The sequence below is a fragment of the Carcharhinus amblyrhynchos genome, chromosome 8, assembly GCF_965287045.1.
Source record: "Carcharhinus amblyrhynchos chromosome 8, sCarAmb.v2.hapA, whole genome shotgun sequence".
NCBI lineage: Eukaryota > Metazoa > Chordata > Chondrichthyes > Carcharhiniformes > Carcharhinidae > Carcharhinus > Carcharhinus amblyrhynchos.
In genome coordinates this window covers 103,450,847-103,474,158 of record NC_137331.1, presented here as the reverse complement: position 1 = coordinate 103,474,158, position 23,312 = coordinate 103,450,847, and the positions used below count along the sequence as shown (strand labels likewise).

The window sequence follows — 23,312 nt, the reverse complement described above, 5'->3', positions numbered from 1 at the left end:
GTCATTCAGCCCCTCATTCAATATGATCATGGCGAATCCTCGATCTCAATGCCATGCTTCCACACTCTCCCCATACCACTTGACTTTAGAATCTGGAAACCTTCTTCAATATATTTCATGATTTGGCCTCCATAGCCTCCAGTCGTCGACAATTTCACAGGATCACCACCCTCTGAGTGAAGAAATCTCTCCTCGTCTCAGTTTGAAATGGCCTACCCCATATTCTGAGACTATGACCCTTTGTTCTAGTTGCCCCAGCCAGAGGAAACATCACCCTGCATCTTAGCCTTTTCAAAACTTAATGCATTTCAGTGAGATCCCCTCTCATTCTTCTAAATTCCAGTGAATATATGCCTAGTCGTCCCAATTTCCCCTCATCTGGTAATCTTGCCATCCCAGGAATCAACCTGGTGACTATCTAAAGCCTTATCTAAACACCCGTTCTTGCATTGGATAGTGAATTGTTCCACATTTGTCTCTAACCAATGCCCCAGATAAATGCCATGCCTCGCTTTGGTGGCTGTGTTCTTTTACAAAGTATCAGATGACTAGAGTGTAATTATGGAATACCATAGTGGCGTCTAAGACTCGACACTTATGATGCAGCTTGAAGTCCCATGCTATTGAAAGACAATAATACGGATAATTTGAACTATCATGCAGAGGACTTCCCAAATTATTGGAAATCTCACTGGGCATCAAAAACCAGAGGACAATTCACAGCTTTTGTTTCAGGGTGCTGGCTGCCTTTCTAGTCTCAATATGGTTAGTAATACACCCACTACATTTTCACATCACTGTTAGTCTTATGCTACTTCTGGAAATGAATGCTTCTCTTTAATACACCTGACTACATCTATTACCAGCAAGAAGGGGGCTTTACCAATCCTTGTACCCAGCCACTGGGAGATACTATGCATCATCCAACTATCCCTGCTCACCAGTTCTTGTTTTCCCATTCATGTTATCAACCATGCAGAGAATTGCCACTGGTCTTTTTTAGTGTCCTGTGATATCAGTAGCAGAATATGTAACCTAGCCCTGGACTTTAGACAACAGCACTTGGGAACCAACCATTGAAACAGTGTACCAAATTGACCTTCCAATGGAATTGAACTGTATTGAATTCTAAAGAACCCAACCTAAATAGATTGTTTCATTTTTTGGGAAATGAAGCTTTGGGCATCAATCTGTATTCACATAGTGAAAAGTGAGCAGGGTGAGATTGAGATCATAAGCCCAAAGTATCTTGTAGCCACGTCAAACTTGGTGTTCCTTTAGCCAAACCTGCGCACTATCCAGTGACTGGCATCAGAACTGAATCATGAGCAGCTATCAACAGCAGACCTTGTTCTGACTCCTATGCTGAACTAGCTTGTTAGCTCTCAATATCTTGGTTTGCATTCATAAGGGAAGTACTGAATGGGTGCCACTATGAGATCATACCCCAGTAAATTGCCCTTCAAAACATAAGTTAAAATTGGGTAAACAGTCAAATCATAGAATCAAACAATACAAATATATAGGAACATTGGAAAAGAAGTAGGCTTCTTACCACTTCAAGACTATCTTGTCATTCAGTGAGATCATGGCTGATCTGAACCTTAACTGTTTGTACCCACCATTTCATCTTATCATTACCTAACCCTAATATTAACCCTAACCCTTTGGACAACACAAATCACTCAGTCTCAAATTTAATGTTAATAATTGATCCGACATGATCTACTGTTTGTGAAAGAGAGTTTCAAACTCCAACCAGTCCTTTGTGTGTAGACTACTTTCACTCTTGGCAGATCTGGTGTTAGTTTGAGGGCAAGCTCAGCAAAAGGGCCCCTTTCTGCATCAGGGTAACATTTCTATTACCAAATCAGCTTTCTTTGGTGGCCTATCTAAACCTCTAATGATGTGTCAGGTCCTACATCCTAGGCTATAGCCTTCATCCAAGAAACATAGAAGTAAGAGCAAAAGTAGGTATTTCAGCCCTTCGAGTCTGTTTGCCATGGCTGATCCTCTATCTCGATGTTATACCCTCATATTTTCTCCATACCCTTTGATGCTTTTAGAATCTAGAAATCTACTTCCCTTTTAAATATATGCAGTGACTTGGCCTCCACAGCCTTCTGTGGCAGAGAATTTCACCAGTTCACCATCCTCTGAGTGGCAAGGAAGGGCCAACAAAATGTGTAGGTATGTAACGGATGGAATTTGCCACAAAGTGTGAAGTAATGCACTTTGGCGGAAGGGATAGGGAGCAACAATATAGATGTGATGGATGTTGAGAGAGTGGTTAGGAAAGCATAAGGGATCTTCAGTCCCATTAAAAAAAGGCATTGAGTATAAAAGCACGGAAGTTATGCTGAATCTTTGTAAAACTCTTTTTAGGAAATCGCTGGAGTGTTATGTCCAGTTCTTGGTCATCTCACATTAGGAAAGATGTAAGAGTCCTTAGGAGATTGCAGAGGAGATTTCCCACAATGGTTAGAGAAGGTTTAAGTTAAAGATCCCTACTATAGTAGGGATTTCATTAAAAGGAGTAGAGTAAAGATTCAGATGCCACTGGGACTAGATGGTTTGAGTTATCAGGAGAGGCTGAATAGACTGGGACATTTTTTTCTGGAGTGTAGGAGGCTTAGGGGTAATCTTACAGAGACCTCTAACATAATGAGGGGCATAGATCAGCTAGATAGTAATATCTTTTCCCAAAGACAGGGGATTCTAAGACTAGAGGGCATAGATTTAAGGTGAGAGGGGAGAGATACAAAAGGGTCCAGAGATGCAATTTGTTCACACAGAGGGTGATGAGTGTCTGGAACAAGCTGCCAGATGTTGTAGAAGAGGCGGGTATAATTTTGTCTTTTAAAAAGCGTTTAGACAGTTACATGGATAAGATGGGTATAGAGGAATATGGGCCAAATGTGGGCAATTGAGACTCGCTTAGGGGTTAAAAAAAGGGCGGCATGGACAAGTTGGGCCGAAGGGCCTGATTCCATGCTGTAAACCTCTATGACTCTATGTGGGGCTGTTGTCCTTGGAGAGTGAAGATTTGAGGGACATTTGGCAGAGATGTACAAGGTTCCAACAGATTTCGATGAGGGAGACAAGAAGAAGGTTCCCATTAGCTGATAGTATAAGAAATATAGCCCCCTTTCTGTGCAATAAATGCCTCTATGATTTTATGATTCTATTAATATTGCAGTCATTTTTAGCTCACAGTCTCCGTGAAACTATTTTCAGATGTATGTAGTCACCATCTCATCAGTAGCTTAAATAGAGCAAATTTATTATACACTGCCTCAAGGAGCCTGGGCTGTGAAGTTGGAATGAGATGAAATTGGTTTCCCTGAAGGATCTTATCAGCTTTTGGGTGATGCAATAATAATTGGTTAAGTTACTCTTCAGCCTGCTGTTTCCTTGCACATAGACTTGGCATGTTAACATCTGATTAAAGGGCTTTTTCTTTCACAACCTAGTTAAAAATAAACTTCATCATAGCATATAATTACGTGTATCTGTCTGCTTTCTATTATGGCTGCTGAGTAGGTTCAATGTCTACTTTTATTTTTGAACCACATTAATCATTTAGAAACCTTGGACTACTCTCTGTTTAATCCAGCAATCCAGCTTGGTGTTAAAGTGGCAACAGGCCAGTGGCTGAATTCTATTAGCTATTTTTGAAGGGGTATGGGGATTCAATGGAACTGATGGGAAGAAATTCTGTAGAGAAATCCAGGAATAAGGTGGCGTAATGTCACAATTGCAGCAAGACCATTTACAACTGAAAGCAGGTGGCAATTTTCCATGATTGGGTGGTACAAAACAACAAAGAACAAAGAACAAAATCAGCCTGGGTGGTAACCTTGGCTTAATCACAGCACTCTTACATTCAAACCTTGCCCATAAAATTTGAGCATACGAACTTGGTGATGCTTCAGTACAATGCTGAAGGAGCTTTGCGCTGACAAAGGTGTCATCTTTCAGATCAGACATTAAAGTTCATTTATTAATTCGTGTCACATGTAGGTTTATATCAAGACTGCAGTGAAGTTACTGTGAAAATCCCCCAGTTGCCACAGTCCGGTACCTGTTCTGGCACATTGAGGGAGAATTTAGCGTTACCAATGCACCTAACCTGTACACCTTTGGACTGTGGGAGGAAACCGGAGCACCTGGAGGAAACCTATGTTGACGGGAGGAGACTGTGCAGACTCTGCATAGACAATGACCCAAGTTGGGAATTCAACCCTGGTCCCTGGCACTGTGAAGCAGCACTGCTAATCACTAGGCCACTGTACAGCCCTAAACTAAATTAAAGACCTGCCTGTCCTTCCAGTTGTGTTTTTTTAAAAATCCAGTGACACTATTCAGTGAAGAACAACAGACAATGGAGTAGATTTTCATCTTCACCACAAGATATGAAGCATCAATTGGCCTATGCACAGAAAGCATAATCTGGCAAAGACTTTTGCCACTGGGTGGCATGGTGGTACAGTGGTTAGCACTGTTGCCCCAAAGCGCCAGAGACCTGGGTTCGCTTCCCAGCTTGGGAATTTATTGTGCATTTATTGCACAGAAGGGGGCTGTATTTCTTGTACGATCAGCTAATGGGAACCTTTTCCTTGTCTCCCTCATCCAAATCTGATGGAATTTTATACATCTCTGCCAAATGCCCGTCAAATCTCCACTCACCAAGGAGAACAATTCCCTTGGCCTTGGGTCACTGTCTGTGCGGAGTCTGCATGTTCTCACCGTGTGTGGGGGTTTTTTCTGGGGGCTCTGGTCTCCTCCGACAGTCTAAAAGACATGCTGGTTAGAAACATTGGCCATGCTAAAATCTCCCTCAGTATACCCGAACCAGAACAGATGCCGGATTGTGGTGAATAGGGGTTTTTCACTGTAACTTAATTGCAGTATTAATGTAAGCCTACTTGTGACACTAATAAATAAACTTTAAACTTTTACCAGTAACATAACCCACTGGATTGTGGGTGGTATGTACTCTCCAATTGTCACCAAAGTATCTCCATGAATACACATTAACTGTATTAACAGACAGCACAAATGCACGTGATTCTTTCTTGCTGAATACAGATGTGTACTGTCAATCAGGGTCTTTTGTTTAGTATCTGGAGAAAGGAACCCTTGCTGTTTCCCTCTATGTACACCATGAGCACTATTACTAATGCTCCCTTCACTTTCACAGCTAGAATCAGGGTGGCACGGTGCCACAGTGGTTAGAACTGCTGCTTCACAGTGCCAGGGACCTGGGTTCAATTCTAACCTTAGGGGAACTGTCAGTGTGGAGTTCTTCCCACACGTTCTCTCCACTGACCCAGGAAATGTGAAGAAACTGCGATATATTTCCAAATCAGGATGGTGAGTGGCTTAGAGGGGAACTTGGAGGTGGCGGTTTTCCCATGTGTCTGCTGCCCTTGTCCTTCCAGATGGGAGTGGTCGTGGGTTTGGAAGGTGCTGTCTAAGGATTTTTGGTGAAATGCTGCACGCATCTTGTAGATAGTACACACTGCTGCTACTGAGCATGGGTGGTGGAGGGATTGAGTGTTTGTAGATGTACATAAGAACATAAGAACAAAAGAAATAGGAGCAGGAGTAGGCCATCTAGCCCTTCGAGCCTGCTCCGCCATCCACTGATCTGAAGCGGATCAGTTCCACTTTCCCACTTTCTCCCCATAACCCTTAATTCCCTTGTCTATCAAAAACCTATCTACCCGTGATTTAAATATATTTAGTGAGGTAGCCTCCACAGGCAGAGAATTCCAGAGATTCACCACCCTTTGAGTGAAGAAGTTCCTCCTCAACTCCGTTCTAAACCGCCCCCCACTTATCTTGAGGCTGTGCCCTCTAGTCCTGCTATCCTTTCTAAGCGGGAAAAATCTCTCTACTTCTACCCTATCCATCCCTTTCATTGTCTTGTACGTCTCTATAAGATCCCCCCTCATCCTTCCAAACTCCAATGAGAACAGACCCAGTCTATTTAGTCTCTCTTCATAGTCCAACCCCTTCATCTCCGGTATCAGCCTAGTGAACCTCCTCTGCACTCCCTCCAAGGCTAAAATATCCTTGCGCAAGTGCGGCGACCAAAACTGCACACAGTACTCCAGCTGCGGCCTCACCAGTACCCTGTACAGTTGCAGCAAGACCTCCCTGCTTTTATATTCTACCCCCCTCGCTATAAAGGCCAGCATCCCATTCGCCTTCTTGATCACCTGCTGCACCTGCAGACTGGGTTTTTGCGACTCGTGCACAAGGACCCCCAGGTTCCATGATCCTCAATCAAGTGGTGCAATCAAGTGAGCTGCTTTGTCCTGGATGCTGTTAAGCCTCTTGAATGTTGTTGAAGCTGCACCCATCCAGACAAGTGGATGGTGGATAGGCTTTGGGGAGTTAGGAGGTAATTTATTCACCGCAGTACTCCTAGCTTCTGACCTGCTCTTGTCACCACTATGTTTATGTGGTGAGTCCAGTTGAGTTTCTGGTCAATGGTAACTCTAAGGATGTTGACAGTAGAGAATTCAGTGATGGTAACACAATTGAATGTCAAGGGGCAGTAGTTAGAGTGTCTCTTTCGGTGATGGTCATTGCCTGGCTTTTTTGTGGCGCAAGTTTTACTTTCTACTTGTCAGATTGGATAGAGGTAGAGAGTATTCAATCTCTGACATTCCTGACTTGTGCTGTGCAGATGGGGCGTATATGCTTCGGGAAGTCAGAAAGTGAGTTACTCACCGCAAAATGGACCATTCTTGTAATCACAGTATTCATAAGGTTGGTCCAGTTACGTTGCTGGCCAGTGGGTGTTTATGATGGGGGATTTAGCGATGACAATGTAATTGAATATCAAGGGGAATATCAAGATTACCTCTTGCTGGAGATAATCATTTCTTGCCACTTACCTGGCTCGAATAATACCCACTCATCTGATGAAGGAGTAGCACTCTGAAACCTCATGATTCCAAATAAACCTGTTGGACTTTAACCTGGTGTTGTGAGACTTCTTACTGTGTCCAACCCAGTCCAATGCTGGTATCGCCATATCACAAATAATACCTGTTACTTGCTAACCCGAGCTCAAGTGTTGTCTAGGTCTTGCTGCAGCATGTTGGCTCTGAGGAGCTGAAGATGATATTGAGCACTGAGTAATTATCAGTGAATGTCCCCACTGCTGACCTGACACTTGAGGAACTGTCAGTCATCAGGATATGATAAGAAGAATTTCCATATTCCCTGGGTTACACATCACTAATATGTAGCCATCTCCCCTGGATTCAACATCCCTGTAATGTGGCTGCATTTTCTGAATGATATGTCACTGATGTGTGGCTGATTAACTCACCTTTTCATTTCTTGAGCTCTAACATTGCAAGTTGAAATGCCAATGCCGGAATTGAGTCTCAAATCTGTCCCAATGCTCCTCTTTGAGTCAAAATACAGACAAAATTTACTTAATGTCAGGTATTCTCACTATCACCCAACCTGCTGGTCTTCCACAGGGGAAATGGGTTCTGAGGAGTCAGTGACCACCCAAACTCCACTTCCTGCATCTGGCCGCTGATCAGCTGTGATTAGAATCAGTTTTATCAGGGTGGCACGGTGGCACAGTGCTGCCTCACATCCTTACAGCTCCAGGGACCTGGGTTCAATGCCGGCGTCGGGTGACTGTCTTTGTGGAGTTTGCATGATCATCCCGTGTCTAAATGGGTTTCCTTCGGGTGCTCTGGTTTCCTCCCAGTGTCCAAAGATGTGTGGATTGGGTTGATTGGCCATACTAGATTGCCCCTTAATGTCAGGGTAAATTAGCAGGGTAGATATGTGGAGTTGCAAGGATTGGGCTGGAGTGGGATGGTGATGGGTGCAGGCTCGATGGGCCAGATGGGCTCCTTCTGCACTATAGTGTTGTATGGTACGTCTTTCTATGCTGCGCATTTTGAGTGATCACAGTGATCCAGTCATTTGGCAGGTGATCTCATTCGTTGTGGCTGCAATTCACAGTCACCCAAGGAATTCAGTACTTTAGCAACTTATCCCCTGATGTTTATATTCAGATATAATTAATTATTTATTATGATAAGCCACAGTAATTACTGAAACAGTCCAGGTATTTCTATTTAATAATGCCACCTGGCTTAGCAATGTCCTTTTGTTTCTGTCTCAATGTTTGCTGAATTAATTGTCCCCACATTTCAATAGTTCATAAATGTCGGTATCAGTCCACTGAGGCCCAGTGCAATCATAACTTTGATGAGCGACTGCAGTAATTCCCTGAGATTGAGATGCTTGGCCTGCATCCAAGGGAGAGTTCTCACCACCCTGCCTCACAGCAGTAGGAGTCCGGGTTCAATTCTGGCTTTAGGTGACTGAGTGGAGTTTGCACATTCTCTCTTTGTCTGCATGTGTTTCCTTCGGCTGCTCTGGCTTCCTCCCACACTCCAAAGATGTGCAGATTAGGTGGATTTGCCACAGTAAGTTGCCCTTTATTGTCCAAGGATGTGTAGGTTAGGTGGATTTAGCCATGGCAAATGTGCAGAATAGGGGATGGGCCAGGTAGGATGTTTTATTCAGAGATTATGAGCTGCCTCAATGGGCTGAATGGCCTCCTTCTGCACTATGGAGATTCTTCAGCAGTCACACTGACTTCCCTTCTGGAATTCAGCTTTGTTGTCCATGTTTGGATTAAGGCTAGAATGAAATTTGGTGCTGAGTGGCCCTCAGCCAAAAGAATAAACCTTTGGTGGGATTTTACGGCATCACTCAACCTGAGACTGGAAAATTCTGATTGAGGTCAACAGACCTTCCCATTGTCTGTCCCTCCCTTACTCCAAACCCTGTGGCAGGTGGGGTGGTAGAACCTCAGCTATTATCTTCATTAACTGCATATCCTAATCACATGGGTTGGTTTCATTTGATCATTGTCCTTCTGATAGAAGGCAGCCAAGTGGACCATTCATACTTCAAGGTAAAAAGCAGACTGGAGAGAAAAAAAATTGAATTACATCTGTAAGTTTTCCAGATTAAAATAATCTATACACCAAAATATGTAATTATGGTTTACAGAAGTTTAATAATGTTCCAGGACTGGACAGAACCATTTCAATCCACCTGGCAAGATTACTATTTGTTGAATAGAATGCTGATAGCAACCTATGAATTAACCATTAGTCTCTTTCTATTTCACCACAGGGTTTAATGTCCTAATATCGAGTCCCAGTGAAAAAGGAATGGTCCTTCGAGCTATGTTTCGATTTTCATTTATCATCATAATCCTCTCGATATGGGCTGGAGAAGAAACGTATGCAGAGAGAGCAGGTATGATTCCTTATTCATCATGATTAAACGGATATGATTAAATGAATATCCTAGTCCTGAGAGAGCCACTGTTGCTCACAGAGTTGCAGTAATCAGTGCATTAAATTTCCCTTTTCGCTCAAATACTGGTGTGATTTAGAATTTGGTTCCTTTGTTCCTTTCTTCAACGCTGTTATATTCTGCATTTACAACTACCTGAGTAATCACATTTGAAATATAAATCTGTCTCGGAAAGGCAAGCACAATGGACTTTTGAGAGTTGGACTCTGGATGTAGTCATAATTTGTTATGGTGCCTGTTTGGGCAGCGTAGTGGCTACCCCTGCTGCTTCACAGCTGCCTCCCTCTCTTTCTTCTGTTGCTTTTTCAGCACCTCACCTGTGTCTAAAAATGCTTTCTGGCTCATAACACTCTGATTACTAATTGTATCAATTGCAAATAACACCCTGTTCCCTGTCCTTTTCTTTCTCTTCGGTGCTGCCCAAATGTGGTTTACAACACACTGCACAGTTCGATTTTACTTGTGCACAAACAAATATTCATTTTAATAGCATCTCACCATTTCATGACAATTGAGAAATACAACTGAAGCAATTTCATTATAAATCCAACAACTTTACTGTCCAAGATTTAAAATTGAAAACAATGCAGAATGATTAATATAGACACCCCAGGGCTGATCAGCCTCTGTTGCCTAAAGGCTAATTGGAGCCAATACTCTTCCAAAAATATCTGGAACTAAAATCTAGTCCCAGTAATGGTGACCATGAAACAATTCTTATAAAAACCCATCTGGTTTATTAATGGCATTTAGAGAAATCAAATCTGCTATCCTCATCTGGTCTGGCCCACATGCGAATCCAGACACAGTAGAATGTAGAATTTGTGCTGATGGTTTTGCTATAAATAGCACCATCTTAATTAAGGTTTTTAGTCTGACCTTATACTTTTCTTTATGCTTTCGTAGTATGTAGACATCGTTGGCAAGACCAACATTTGTTGCCCATCCATCATTGCCCTTGCTTTACCAAACCATTTCAGAGGGCAATTAAAGGTCAACCACATTGCTCTGGAGCAGCATGGTGGCACTGTGGCTAGCACTGCTGCCTCACAGCACCACAGACCCTGGTTTGATTCCTGCCTTGGGTCACATCTATGTGGAGTTTGCAGATTCTTTCCGTTTCTGCATGGGTTTCCTTTGGGTGCTCTTGTAGTCCAAAGATGTGCGTGTTAGGTGGATTGGTCATGCTAAATTAATCCTAGAGTCATGGGGATTGGCAGGTAAATATATGGAGTCATGGAAATAGGGACCTTGCCCTGTAGTGTCAGGGGGACTAGCTAGGGTAAATGCATGGGATTATGGGAATTGGGCCTGGGTGGGATTGTGCTTGGTGCAGCCTCCATGGGCCGAATGGCCTTCTTCTGCACTGCATTATTCAACGGGTTTGGATTCACATGTAGATCAGATAAGGATAGCAGATTTTTTTTTCTCTAAAAGGCATTAATAACATTTTACAACAATGGTTTCATGGTCACCATAACCAGGACTAGCTTTCAGTTCCAGATATTTACTTAAAACCCAGGTCCCCAGAGGATTAGTCTGGGCCATTAGATTATTAGGCCAGAGAATTACCACTACATGAACATTTTGGATATACAGCAACTGTTCTCATTCCCAATCTCTTTGAGCCATTTTTTGGCAGTTTCTGCTTGGTTTTTAGAGTGCATGATAACAAGTTCCACAAAGTTCACTGGTTAAGAGCAAATTACTGTGGATGCTGGAATGTGAAACCAAAAGAGACCCTTTGACAAAGGGTCATCTGGTCTTGAAATACCAGGTCTTTTCTCTCCTTACAGATGCTGCCAGACCTGCTGGGATTTTCTAGTGTTTTCTCTTTTGGCTGCACGAAGTTCAGTTCACTTGGGCAGCAAATTTAAACAAACCTTACGATACATCTTTGCACTTGCCTGCTGGAAGACGTGTAAATAAATGCTGCAGCTTAAGACCCACAGGAGCAGATAAGTTATCACTTCTGAGAGATGATTTGGCGATTTTAGGCAATACTCAAGTTAATAGGTCAACCACGTTGGGCAGGATTTACCACGGAAACCACCACGTGTTTCACCACAGTGGGGGTAGCCCTCCATTGGCTGGCTGCAGGATCTTCCAGTCCTGTTGTCTTTAACAGGGCTTCCTGTTGAATGCATCCCTCATTGCAGTAGTGCACCGCCGGCAAGACTGGAAGATCCCATTGGCATGAACAGCCGGAAAATTCCGGCCAATGTCTCCGACCAGCTTTGGTTCAATGCTAGCGGAATTGCTTGATGTAAGAAGTCATGGATTCAGTGTCCCACTCCAGAGATAATCTAGCCTGCCACTTCAGTACCACACTGAGGGAGTATTATATTGACAGAAATGTCATCTTGTGGGTGAGATGCTAATCCCAAGCTCTTATTTGTCCTCTCAAGTGGATGTTTTAGCAAATCCATTACACAATAATAAGAAGAGGAGGGGTATTCTCCCCAGTGTCCTAACCAATATTTATCCCTCACCAACATAGGTTATCTGGTCATTACCTCATTTCTGTGCATTGACCTCACTGCGCACAATTTGGTCTTCACTTTTCCTATATTACAATAATGACCATGCCTCAAAATGCTTTGGAACAGTTTTAAAGGGTGTTGTATGAATGTAAGCTCTTTATTTCTTAAATGAGGTTAAACTCATAAATGTGGTTGGGTTTCGTGTTTGTGATTCTGTGCTTGTTCTCACCACCAGTCCCAAGACCGGACATCGGAATTTGGCCCAAAATCTTGTAAAATAATACATTCTGGAAGTTAAATATAAGACATTTTGGAAGTTAAAAATAATACATTTTGGAAGTTAAAAATAGGAAAGCGAATGTACCATAAATAACTTGTATTTAAATGAAGTAAAGGAACAGAGAAACTTCTGTGTGCAGATACAGAGGTTATTAAAGAAAGCTGTTGAAACTTTAAACAGAGAAAGTTGTTTCCGAAACAAAAACAGAAAATGCTGCAAAATCTCAGCAAATCTGACAGCATCTGTGGAGACAGAATAGAGCCCATGTTCGAGTCCTGGTGACTCTTCATCAAACCTGCTGAGGTTTTGCAGAATTTCTGTTTTTGTTTCAGAGTCCAGCATCCACAGTATTTTGCTTTTCTATTAGAATGGTTCCCCCTGTGTTTTCTTATCTTGAAGTTTGGAATATAAAGCAAGGAGATAATGTTGAACTTGCACAAGGTCTTAATTAAGCTGCTGTTGGAGACTTGTGTGTACTTTTGATTAGCTAGTCACAGCAAAATGATAAAACAAATGCAAAGGGTGCAGTGTAGAGTCACAGCGATATTAGGAAAAATTGAGAGGCCTAGGTAGAGTGGATGTGGAGAGGATGTTTCCACTGGTGGTAGAGATTAGAACCTCATAGGGCACAACCTCATAGCGAAGGGATGCTCCTTTAAAACTTGGATGAGTTGGAATTCCTTCAGCCAGAGTGTGATGAATCTGTGGACCTCCTTTCCACAGAGGACTGTGGAGGCCAGGTCATTGCGTGTCTTTAAGACAGAGATAGATAGGTTCTTAATCAATAAGTTGATCAAGGGTGATGGGGAGAAGGCAGGAGAATGGGGATGAGAATCATGTCAGCCATGATGGAATGGTGGAGCAAACTGGATGGGCCAAATGGCCTAATTCTGTTCCAATATCTTTTGATCTTATTGTCTAAAACAATATAGTTAATAAGTAAAACTTGCTAAGTTGTAGTTCCTTTTCATCAGTGTGGAGGAGATTAAGGATAACTTCACAAGGAAGGTAAATCATGAAAAGTTGGCAGAATCTCATAAGCTGCACAGAGATGGCTTGAGAAACTGATTGTGGATGGAATAGTTAGGAAGTTATAGAAAGCCGGTCATTGAGTCATCTGCCTTCTATGCTCCAGAGAAAAAAGTTCCAGTCTATCCAGCCTTTCCTTATAATTCAAACCATCAAGTACCGATAGCATCCTAGTAAATCTTTTCTGCACTCTTTCTAGTTCAGTAATATCTTTTCTTTCATAGAGTGACCAGAACTGTACCCTGTACACAGTATTCCAAGTGTGGCCTTCCCAATGTCTTGTATAACTTCAAAAAGACGTCCCAACTCCTACCCCTCTATCTCTTGCACCCCCTTTAAGAGGTTATTTGGCAACCACCTCTTTGTCCAAACTTTTGAACAGCAGTTCTGATGTCTCCTGCTTTGGCTCATTCCATATCTGGGAATTGGCCAAGATTGCTGTCAATCAACTTAGATATGTCAAGCAACTACTGAGCTGCTGATCGGACAGTATTTGAGCAGACTCTAGCCTTGAATGCATGTTGGAATTCTCTGATTATGGTTTTGCTCTGACAAGAAGAGCAATTTCAATGTCTCGCCCATCTCTGTTTGTTAGAATCTATTGAGGTACTGGTTCTTCATGCTTCAAAGGTCTCCAGCATTCCCTCTACTGGAGACAAATAGCAGTGCCGGAATATTAGGCGTTGCAGAATAGAATCTTCGGTTTAACAAAGCTGTATTTTAACATAAGCATTCCCTCCCAAGTAAAATAGATAGAAATCTTGAAATTTGGTAGTAGGTGCCCCATATCAGATTACTTACACAGTTCTGATAAAAAAAACATAACCAGTCCCAGCTGAAACACACTGGGGTGGAATGAAATTGTTCATTGATCAGAGACATGGGGAGGAAATTTCCTGTCCAATGGGAATTGTTACGGGCAGGGTGTGTATTGTACCATTGACCTAGGGCTGGATTTCCTGGTTTTGGGGGCGAACACAGCCAGAAAATGCTGCCCATTGTTGTCCAATGAATTGACTTAAGTCTACATGGCTGCATAAATGAATTTCTCCTCCACATTGTTTTGATCCTTTCATCCAAGTATCTTAAAGCTAACTTTAAAAAAATGTTCCAGAATTTTACACTCCACCCATCTAATAACAACTTAAGAGCTTTTTCCTGTCCAGCTTCAGTTTTTAGGTTGGTCGATGCTTGGTGACTGAGGGTGGGAAACTCCTGCAATCCCGGGCAGGAAAGTGTTGGGGGAGGGGCAGGGGGAGGGGGCACCTCAATTGGAAAAGCCCTTTCAGGCAGGGGCACTCTTCCCAATGGGGCCTGGGAACTCCAATCCTCCCTTATCCCCTGGCTAGTCCTCAACACTGAGATCACCACAGTCCCAACACCACAAGGCATCTTCTACCATCCCTCCTCTGGGACCCCTGTTACTTACCTGAAGTGCACTTCCAGAGCTTAGTCTCAGGCGTGGCACTGCAGTTTCTGTTCCGACAACTGCTGCACTTTGCCTGGAGGGACTGGAATGCTGTCGGCCGAAGCTCTCCAAGGCTGGACCTCCATCCAAGTGCGGACAGAAACCCTGCTAGCTGCCAATCAAAGCTCATTAGAGCACAAAATGGCAGAGAGCCTGTCAGAGCTGGCAGATTGGGTTTGGCGCTGACTCTCAGGATGATGGGTGCTGAGCGAAAATTCAGTCCGCAGACTCGCTGGGACTAAATTTGAGGAATGCTCTTATTGAAATAGTCCATTCGGTATCAGGCAACTTAGCTGAAGTGGGTAAATGTTTGATGAGCTTCTATGACTTTCTTTGTGAAAGAGACATGTCAAGTGGACAGTTCAAGGTTTCACGACTTGGTGTGGTTCAATTTTCAAAAGCATTTGATAAAGTTGTTCCGGAAGGCCATTACCAAACCTGAAAGGGTAAGAGTTCAAAGTGAAACCTGAATTTAGATAAGGAATTAACTGAAAGAAGTGCTGCAGCAGTTAGTTGTTTGGCGAGTGATGTCAGGGTTGTGGAGGTCACTGTATGGAATGTCATAGGATTTGATGCTGGACTCCTCTCTTGACAATTCACATTGATAACTTTACACTAAAGAACAATACACACTGGTCAAGTTCACAAATAACATTAATTGAAGGAGGAAATGTCAAGATATATGCCAAAGCTGAAGATCTAAGAAGATGAACAAAATCTATCAGTTGTAAATCAGTGGTAGATGAAATTGAACATACATTTGTGCAAGGAAACAAATGGAAAAGGAAAATAAAAAGTTAAAGTTAATTTACACAAGTAAGGCTTACATTAACATTGCAGTGAAGTTACTGTGAAATTCTCTGGTCACCACACTCCGGCACCTGTTCGGGTCAATGCACCTAACCAGCGCGTCTTTTAGATTGTGGGAAGAAGCCCAGAGCACCCAGAGGAAACCCACACAGACACAGGGAGAATGTGCAAACTCCATAGAGAAAGTGACCCAAGCTGGGAATCAAACCTGGGTCCCTGGCAATGTGAGGCAGCAGTGCTAACCACTGTGTCACCACGCTACCCAGGAAAATGGATGCATGATGCATATGAAGAAAAATGAAGAAATAGTTCAAAATAAGCTGGAAAGGGGTTCAGAGGATGACGATTATGAGAGACTTTGATGAGGCTGACAGTCAACATCTTTTCTCCCAGAGTTGAAATGTGTAATACTAGGTGGCATGCACTTCAAATGAGAAGGGGAATATTCAAAGGAGATATGTGGGGCACGTTTTTTACACAGATAGTGGCCGGTATCTGGGATATGCTGCCACAGGTAGTGGTGGAGGCAGATACAATAGGGGCATTTGAGGGGCTTTTTGAGAAGCACATGACTATGCAAAGAATAGAGGGATATTGACCAAGGGCAGCAGAAGGGATTGGTTTACTTTGGCATCATGTTTGGCACAACATCGTGGGCTGAAGGGCCTGTTCCTGTGTTATACTGTTCTAAGTCCTATTTTCGAAGATAGGTCACTTAACATGTGACCTAAGAATTATGTTGGAGGATTTTCCTGCTCAACCACCATAACTGGAAGATCAGCTGAAATCCAAAGTACTTAGAATCCCTACAGTGCAGAAGGAGGCCATTTTGCCCATCGTGCCTGCACTGACAACAATTCCATCCAGGCCCTATCCTCATAACCCCATATATTTACCCTGTTAATCCCCCAACACTAAAGGGTAATTTATCCTGGCTAATCTACCTAACCCGCACATCTTTGGACTGCGGGAGGAAACCGGACCACCCGGAGGAAACTCACACAGACAGGGGGAGAATGTGCAAACTCCACACAGACAGTGACCCAAGACCAGAACTGAACACTGGTCCCTGGCACTGTGAGACAGCAGCGCTAACCACTTAACCTCCATGCCAGCTGTCTCTCCCTGGAGTGTCTGCCAATCATTTGCCAAAGCTTTGGAGGCTATCATGAAAATTCCTGGTGCTGAAATCATAGAAATGGTTTGCTGCAGTGCCACAACCCCAGTTATGACTTCGAACTTGTAAAAAGCTATTTTAATTTCCACTGACTGATTGAGTGGATCGTGCAAAGATACTTCAAGTTCTAAGACTTTTACTGTAACAAAGAAACACAAAGTAACATTGTCTACATAATATTCAGTAGGCAACTTATATTTTAAATGACAGAAGTGTTTCTCCCATTTAACTTCTAAAATGACTGAACATTCCCATAATGGTGATATTTCACTCTGTCCCTGAAGTAGACATGTTATTCTCATCAGCAAGAGTTCAAAGATATTGGCTGACAGTTTACCGGCATGCCCACCCCAATTCTGGGCGTGGGCAAGGCTCAGTAAACGCCATTCTCCTTTGGCCTCAGGCGCGATCATACGAACCTTGTGCAGACGTGCTGGTAAAATTCTGCCCATTGTGTGCTCCTGCTGGTTTACACTCTACCCACTAGTATCAAAGATGTGGCACTGTCTAGAGGAGTGAATATCTTAAATCTTCTTCTGCATAAATTAATATGGGCCCCTTTAGCAAAAAAAACCCAAGTTTGTTGGGGGCAGAATTTAGAACAGGTGACATGACAACCTTCATTCTATCATTTTACTTTAAATTATAATGGACAACCTTAAAACATGGCAATCTTTCAACATTGTATTTGTAACAGTTTGTGAATAGGGTGCTCAACTGTAACTATACATCAGCTGAATAAATTTGGAAGGTATCTCTCTATGGCAGCACTGTCCGTGGTCAGGCTGCCACTTGAGTACCACGTTCAGGTTGCTAAACCATAAGGAAAATATTCAGGCCATGGAGGTCACGCTGAGAAAGTCAATGTGACATACCCCTAATATCGAAGGATTGTACCAACACACTCTACAGATGCTGGAGCCTTGTAGTCTTGAAAGGGTGTAATAGAGAGTTGGGGAATGAAGGGGCAGGTGAAGGTGGGGCTTTAGAAATTGAGAAAACATGACATATTGCAGATCATGTTAATCCCAAAGCCCCGCTTTAAGCTATTTTGATTTTATTTGATTTGATTTACTTTTGTCATGTGCACTGGGATACAGTGAAAAGCATTGTTCCTTGTGAGCTATGCAGGGAAAGCATGCCATTCTTAGGGGGAAAAGAGAAAATGTGCAGAATGTAGTGTTGCAGTTACAGGTAGGATGAAGAGAAAGATCAGCTAAATACATGAGAGGGCCATTCAAAGGTCTGATGGCAGTAGGGAAGAAGCTGTTCTTAAATTTGTTGGTACGTGTTTCCAGACTTTTGGATCATTTTCCTGACAGAAGAAGGTGGAACAGAATATGCCTGGAGTGTGTGGAATCCTTGATTATGCTGGCTGCTTTTCCAAAGCAGTGGGGAGTGTAGAAGGAGTCAATGAATAGGATACTGGTTTGCTTGATAGACTGGGCTGCATTCACAACCCTTTGTAGTTTCTAGCGGTCTTGAAGCGGTCAGAGCAAGAGCCATACCAAGCTGTGTTACAGCTGGATAGGATGCTATCTATGGTGCATCTGTAAAAACTGGTAAGAGTCGTAGAGGACATGCTGAATTCCGTTATGCCAAAATGCCAGGCATAGCCTAAAACTGACGAAAGGCATGTTTAATGTAGGTGTCAGGAAAAACAATGGATTGATCAGTAGATAGAATGGTAGTGGAGGTGAAATCCTTTGGAAGAAGTTTTAATCCTCTGACAGCAAGTGAAATGGGTTGGCTTCAGGGTTTTATACCATTGGTTTTGGTGCTCACCACACGCAGGGGCAGTCACAAGTATCAATGCTTATCAGGGTACAATTATGTCAACAGAAAGGCATTTTAACCCAGGCCTGGGCAAGGTAACTGTAATGACCTCTGTGGCATGATTTAGTAAGTTGAACAAGATACTCAAGGTACTGTCTGACCAGAGACTGTGCCACTTCCCTACAGGATGATGCAAGTTAGCAACTGGCAGGAAGGATAAAGGGGCCAGCGGGTAAGTCAAAAAAATTGCTTTGACAAGCTAGCAGGGGCAGGAATGCTTCTCAATGACCTCATGTAAAATCAACAGGAAAATGATCACCACCACTGTATTAACTGGTGGTAGTAATTCTCACCAAGTTCTTATTTTAACAGTTTGGTAGTTACGTGTTAGCAAGGCAAGTAAATATGGCTATTGATATTGCGCCTGTCTTTTTGTTTCTCCTCACAGCAGTTAGAAGAATCTATTAACAAGAGTTAACACTAACTGATGGTCCATGGGTGAGAGCAAATAGTGAGAGTACGGGATCCAATTTTAACACTGCAAGTGGGTGGGTTTGAATGTGTTAAAATCAGGCCCATTTTTGCCCAGCATTGTCTGCCCATTCAACATAATCATGAAAATGTTAAATATACTAATCCAGCTTAATCCAGAAGGTCTTAAGCATGAGATGTGAAAATCCTGATGCCATTGAAGTCAATGGTTAGCAGGAAAATAGCACTCAGCTGGAACGTAGTTTTCTGTCAGCAGAATCACGTGTTTGTGTTTGCACACAATGTTATGTGCAGTTTTGGTCTCCTCTTCTGAGAAAGGATGTTCTTGCTCTGGAAGGAGTGCAGCAAAAGGCTGATTCTGGGGATGGCCAGACTGAGGAAATATTGACTAAGTTAGGATTGTTTTCAGTGGAGATGAATAGGTGGAGCGGGGTGGTGGGGGGTGGCGGCGGAATCTCATAGAGACTTACAAAACTCCAACGGGCCTAGAGAGGGTATATGCAGGAAGGATGTTCCTATTGACGGGGGTGTCTGGAACACACAGGGTAGACCATTTAGGACGGAGATTAGGAGACATTTCTTTGCCCAAAGAGTGGTGAGCCCGTGGAATTCTTTACCCGCAGGAAGTCGTTGATGCCAAAACATTGAATGTATTTAAGAGGTGGCTGGATGTGGCATTTGGAGTGAATGGGATCAAAGTTTATGGGGAGAAAGTAGGATTAGGCTATTGAGTTGGATGATCAGCCATGATCGTGATAACTGGCAGACCAGGTTCGAAGGGCCAAATGGCCTCCTCCTGCTCCTATCTTCTATGTTTCTATGTCCTCTGCACTGCACACAGGGAATGTTTATTTTTTCAGAAATAAAATGGGTGGAAGCATAATAGCAAAACACTGCAGATGCTGGAAACCTACAAGAAAAATAGATAAAAACTGGAAAAACTCAGCAGATCTAGCAGCTGTCAAACCTGCTGAGATTTTCCAGCATGTTCTGTTTTTATTTTGGATGGAAACATGCAGCATCAAGTGTCTGTATTGCCCACATCATTGTGAAATGACAATGTGATCTGTCCAAATTAGGATGGTTTCTCGAAATTTGCAGATTGTGATGCTCCTGTGATATTGCTGCTCTTATTCTGGTCTATGGAAGACGCAAGTCGTTTAAATTCAAGTAGGCTTACATTAACACTGCAATGAAGTTGCTGTGAAAATCCCCTAGTCGCCATACTCTGGCATCCGTTCGGGTACACTGAGGGAGAATTTAGCATGGCCAATGCACCTAACCAACACATCTTTCATATGGTGGGAGGAAACCCATGCAGTCACAGGGAGAATGTACAGACTCCACATAGGCAGTGCCCCAAGCTGGGAAATCGCACCTGGGTCCCTAGCGCTGGGAGGAGGCAGTGCTATCCACTGAATCAAAATCTATTGGCACCTTTATAATATTCCACTAAAGTATAGTGTCCAGTGAAGTGTAACATTGTTGCTCAAAATATTTTAGCTCGGACAGAATCTTGCAAATCCCCACTTTCTGCAAAACTAAATCCAGTATTGATAATTGAAAGGAACTTTCTGCTGGGACTAACTGATCCATTGTCCTTTTCTCTCCAGTCCGGTTTTATTATTAGTGATCAGGGTCTCCAATTCCCTCAATATATAAGGTTCTTATTTGAAATGTATTTGGCCAATTTTAACTGAATTTCTTGTACATGGATCTATTAAAAAAAAGTACAAAATCATTGAGTTGTGAATTTCACACAGGCTGTTCATAAGCACGGCAGATGTGAAACTGTCATGCTGTCAAAAGTCCGGAGTGTGAGAGGTAATTTTACATTTCTGTCAAAGGCCTTTGGCGATGGAAACATATCGTCAGAAATCAGAGATGGAGGATGACAGCCTGGAGTTTCTATTGACTGAAATTAATGGGTGGAAACTCCAGTTGCTGTCAAAAGAAGAATGTGCTCACGCAGCCTCGAGCTCTGTTATGTGATCATAAACCTGTAACACTACCCCTAATGATCCTTCACTTAATTAGGTGCTAGCCGCTGAACAATTAAACGATTAAAAGAACAATATGAACTCAAAACTGAACTGAGCTAAATAACAAATTCTCCCTCGGCATACCCGAATGGGCAGCGGCGTGTGGTCACTCAGGGATTTTCACAGTAACTTTGTTGTAGTGTTAATATAGGCCTACTTGTGAAACTAACTTAAAAAAAGCCATTCAAAATTTAACTTTGACAAAGGGTCATCCTGACTCGAAAATTTGGCTTTATTCTCTCTACAGATGCTATCAGATCTGCTGAGATTTTCAAGCATTTTCAGCGTCCACAGTTTTTTTGTTTTTGTAATATTTAGCCTAACTGTCGAACAACATCTTGCGAATATATGCCATTTTTAACATAATAAAACATCCCAGGTTGCTTCACAAGACATTATCAAACAAAGTTGGACGTAAGGAGATATTTGGGCAAGAGTAGGACAGAGCTAAATTTTAAGAAACATCTTAAAGGGATTGGGAGAGGCGGAGAGGTACAAAGTATCAGGCGGGCACTTCTGAAGTTTAGGAACTAGAGTGCTGAAGGAGCAATGATAATAGAGAATACACAAGAGATAAGAATTGGAGGAGTGCAGAAATCTCTGAGGGTTGTAGAACTGAAGAAGGTTAGAGGGATTAACCCCGCCGTTAGTGACAGTCAACACTGTAAAATAATTGTTCCTTGATCTTTTTTTTTACAGATTACTAGTCAATGAAAAGAGCAGTTTGTGTTGTTAGGTTCTAAGAATCCTAAGAGGTGAAATAGTTTAATGTTGAACTGTTAGGCCTAAGGCACTGAAATTTCACATCAATCAAAGTCAAGTACTACTGCAGCAGTACTCCAGCTGTTTTCTTGGAGTGCAGAAAGATCTAAAAAGGGTACATTGAGATACAAATGACCTAATCTAAGATTAAGCATGGAGAGTACTCCAAACACCTGAGCGAATAATAATAATTTATGAGGAAATTAGAATCATAGAATGTCTACAATGCAGAAGGAGGCCATTCAGCCCATTGAGCCTGCACTAACAATATTCCCACACAGGCCCTATCCCTGTAACCCCATGTATTTATCCTGCTAATCCCCCCCTGACACTAAGGGGCAATTTAGCATGGCCAATCTACTTAACCTGCACATCTTTGGACTGTGGGACAAAACTGGGGCACCCGGAGGATCCTTGACAAAGGATCGCCTGGGCTCAAAATGTCACCTCTTTTCTCTCCTTACAGATGCTGCCAGATCTGCTGAGATTTTCCAGCATTTTCTCTTCTGGTCTCTGTTTTTGCCCTCCGATTGTGGAAGTACTTCATCTCCATTCAGCATGTCCTATATATCTCTCACAGTATTGACACCTGAATGGACAATGCAGCTCAGAAACACTCAGTAACTATAGACTAAAATGTTAATCCATTTATTTTTGCTTTGGTCTAAGATAATTTCATCAAATCACTGATTACCAGATTTATCCTGTATCCTTCTTCCGTCTTTCCAACCTTGTTAGTGCTGCGGCTATTGACTACAATATTGGTTTCAAGATAAGCTGAAATCATAGGCAGTCTCCTTCTCAAAAATTAATCTTCAGGGCTTGACTGGGAACCCAGCGTCCAATACATTATGAAGTATTGGAAGCCCCTGAGTTTGATCTCTAGATTGTCCTGAGTTGGCTGATCTCAGCCGAGGCAGCAGTAAGTTTCCTGCAGTTGCCCCAGATATGAGACTGAGACTGAGGTCATCTGATGTACCACTGGACAGCTGACACTTTCAACATCAAGGGAGATAAATTGGTTTGAGCCCATTTTTGCCTGCCATGCACACACAACAAAATGCCAGTCCAAGAATTTGGTTTTCAATCCAATTCTTCATATTTTGGTTGAGCAGTTGTCACACAACTGGAGGCAACTGGGCAATAGGCATTTGAGCAGAACAAGCTCCTCCTTTCAATGCAGCTTGTATTCCTGAGGGTCCTAAAATGGACTTTAGATTCTTGATTGGTGGTTGCTTGCAAATGACCTGATTTAACCCTAACATCATAAATCAAGCCAGGAGAGAAACCTGGAGGGGATAAAAATGTTAGATTGAGTATCATAGAATCCCAACAGTACAGAAGAAGGCCATTCAGCCCATTGAGTCTGTCTTGACACCAACCCCACACAGGCTCTATCCCCATAAATCCACACATTTAACCTGCTCATCCCCCTGACACTAAGGAGCAATTTAGCATGGCCAATCCACCTCACCTGCACATCTTTGGACTGTGGGAGGAAACCAAAGCACCCAGAGAAAACCCATGCATACATGGGGAGAATGTGCAAACTCCACATAGGCAGAGACCGAGACCAGAACTTGAGCCAGCTCCTGTCTCCACCTTAACTGAC

The 23,312-nt window shown here is 42.7% G+C and overlaps 1 protein-coding gene across 1 annotated transcript in view; it reads left to right on the top strand.

Annotated features, from left to right (window-relative positions):
* The window catches only part of col22a1 (collagen, type XXII, alpha 1), a 285,376-nt gene that overhangs the window by 1,226 nt on the left and 260,838 nt on the right, over positions 1-23,312 (top strand). The window contains exon 2 of the mRNA XM_080193549.1: positions 9,196-9,321. Coding sequence (XP_080049675.1) covers positions 9,234-9,321 — 88 coding nt within the window. The 5' untranslated portion in view covers positions 9,196-9,233. The remainder of the gene's footprint in view (positions 1-9,195; positions 9,322-23,312) is intronic.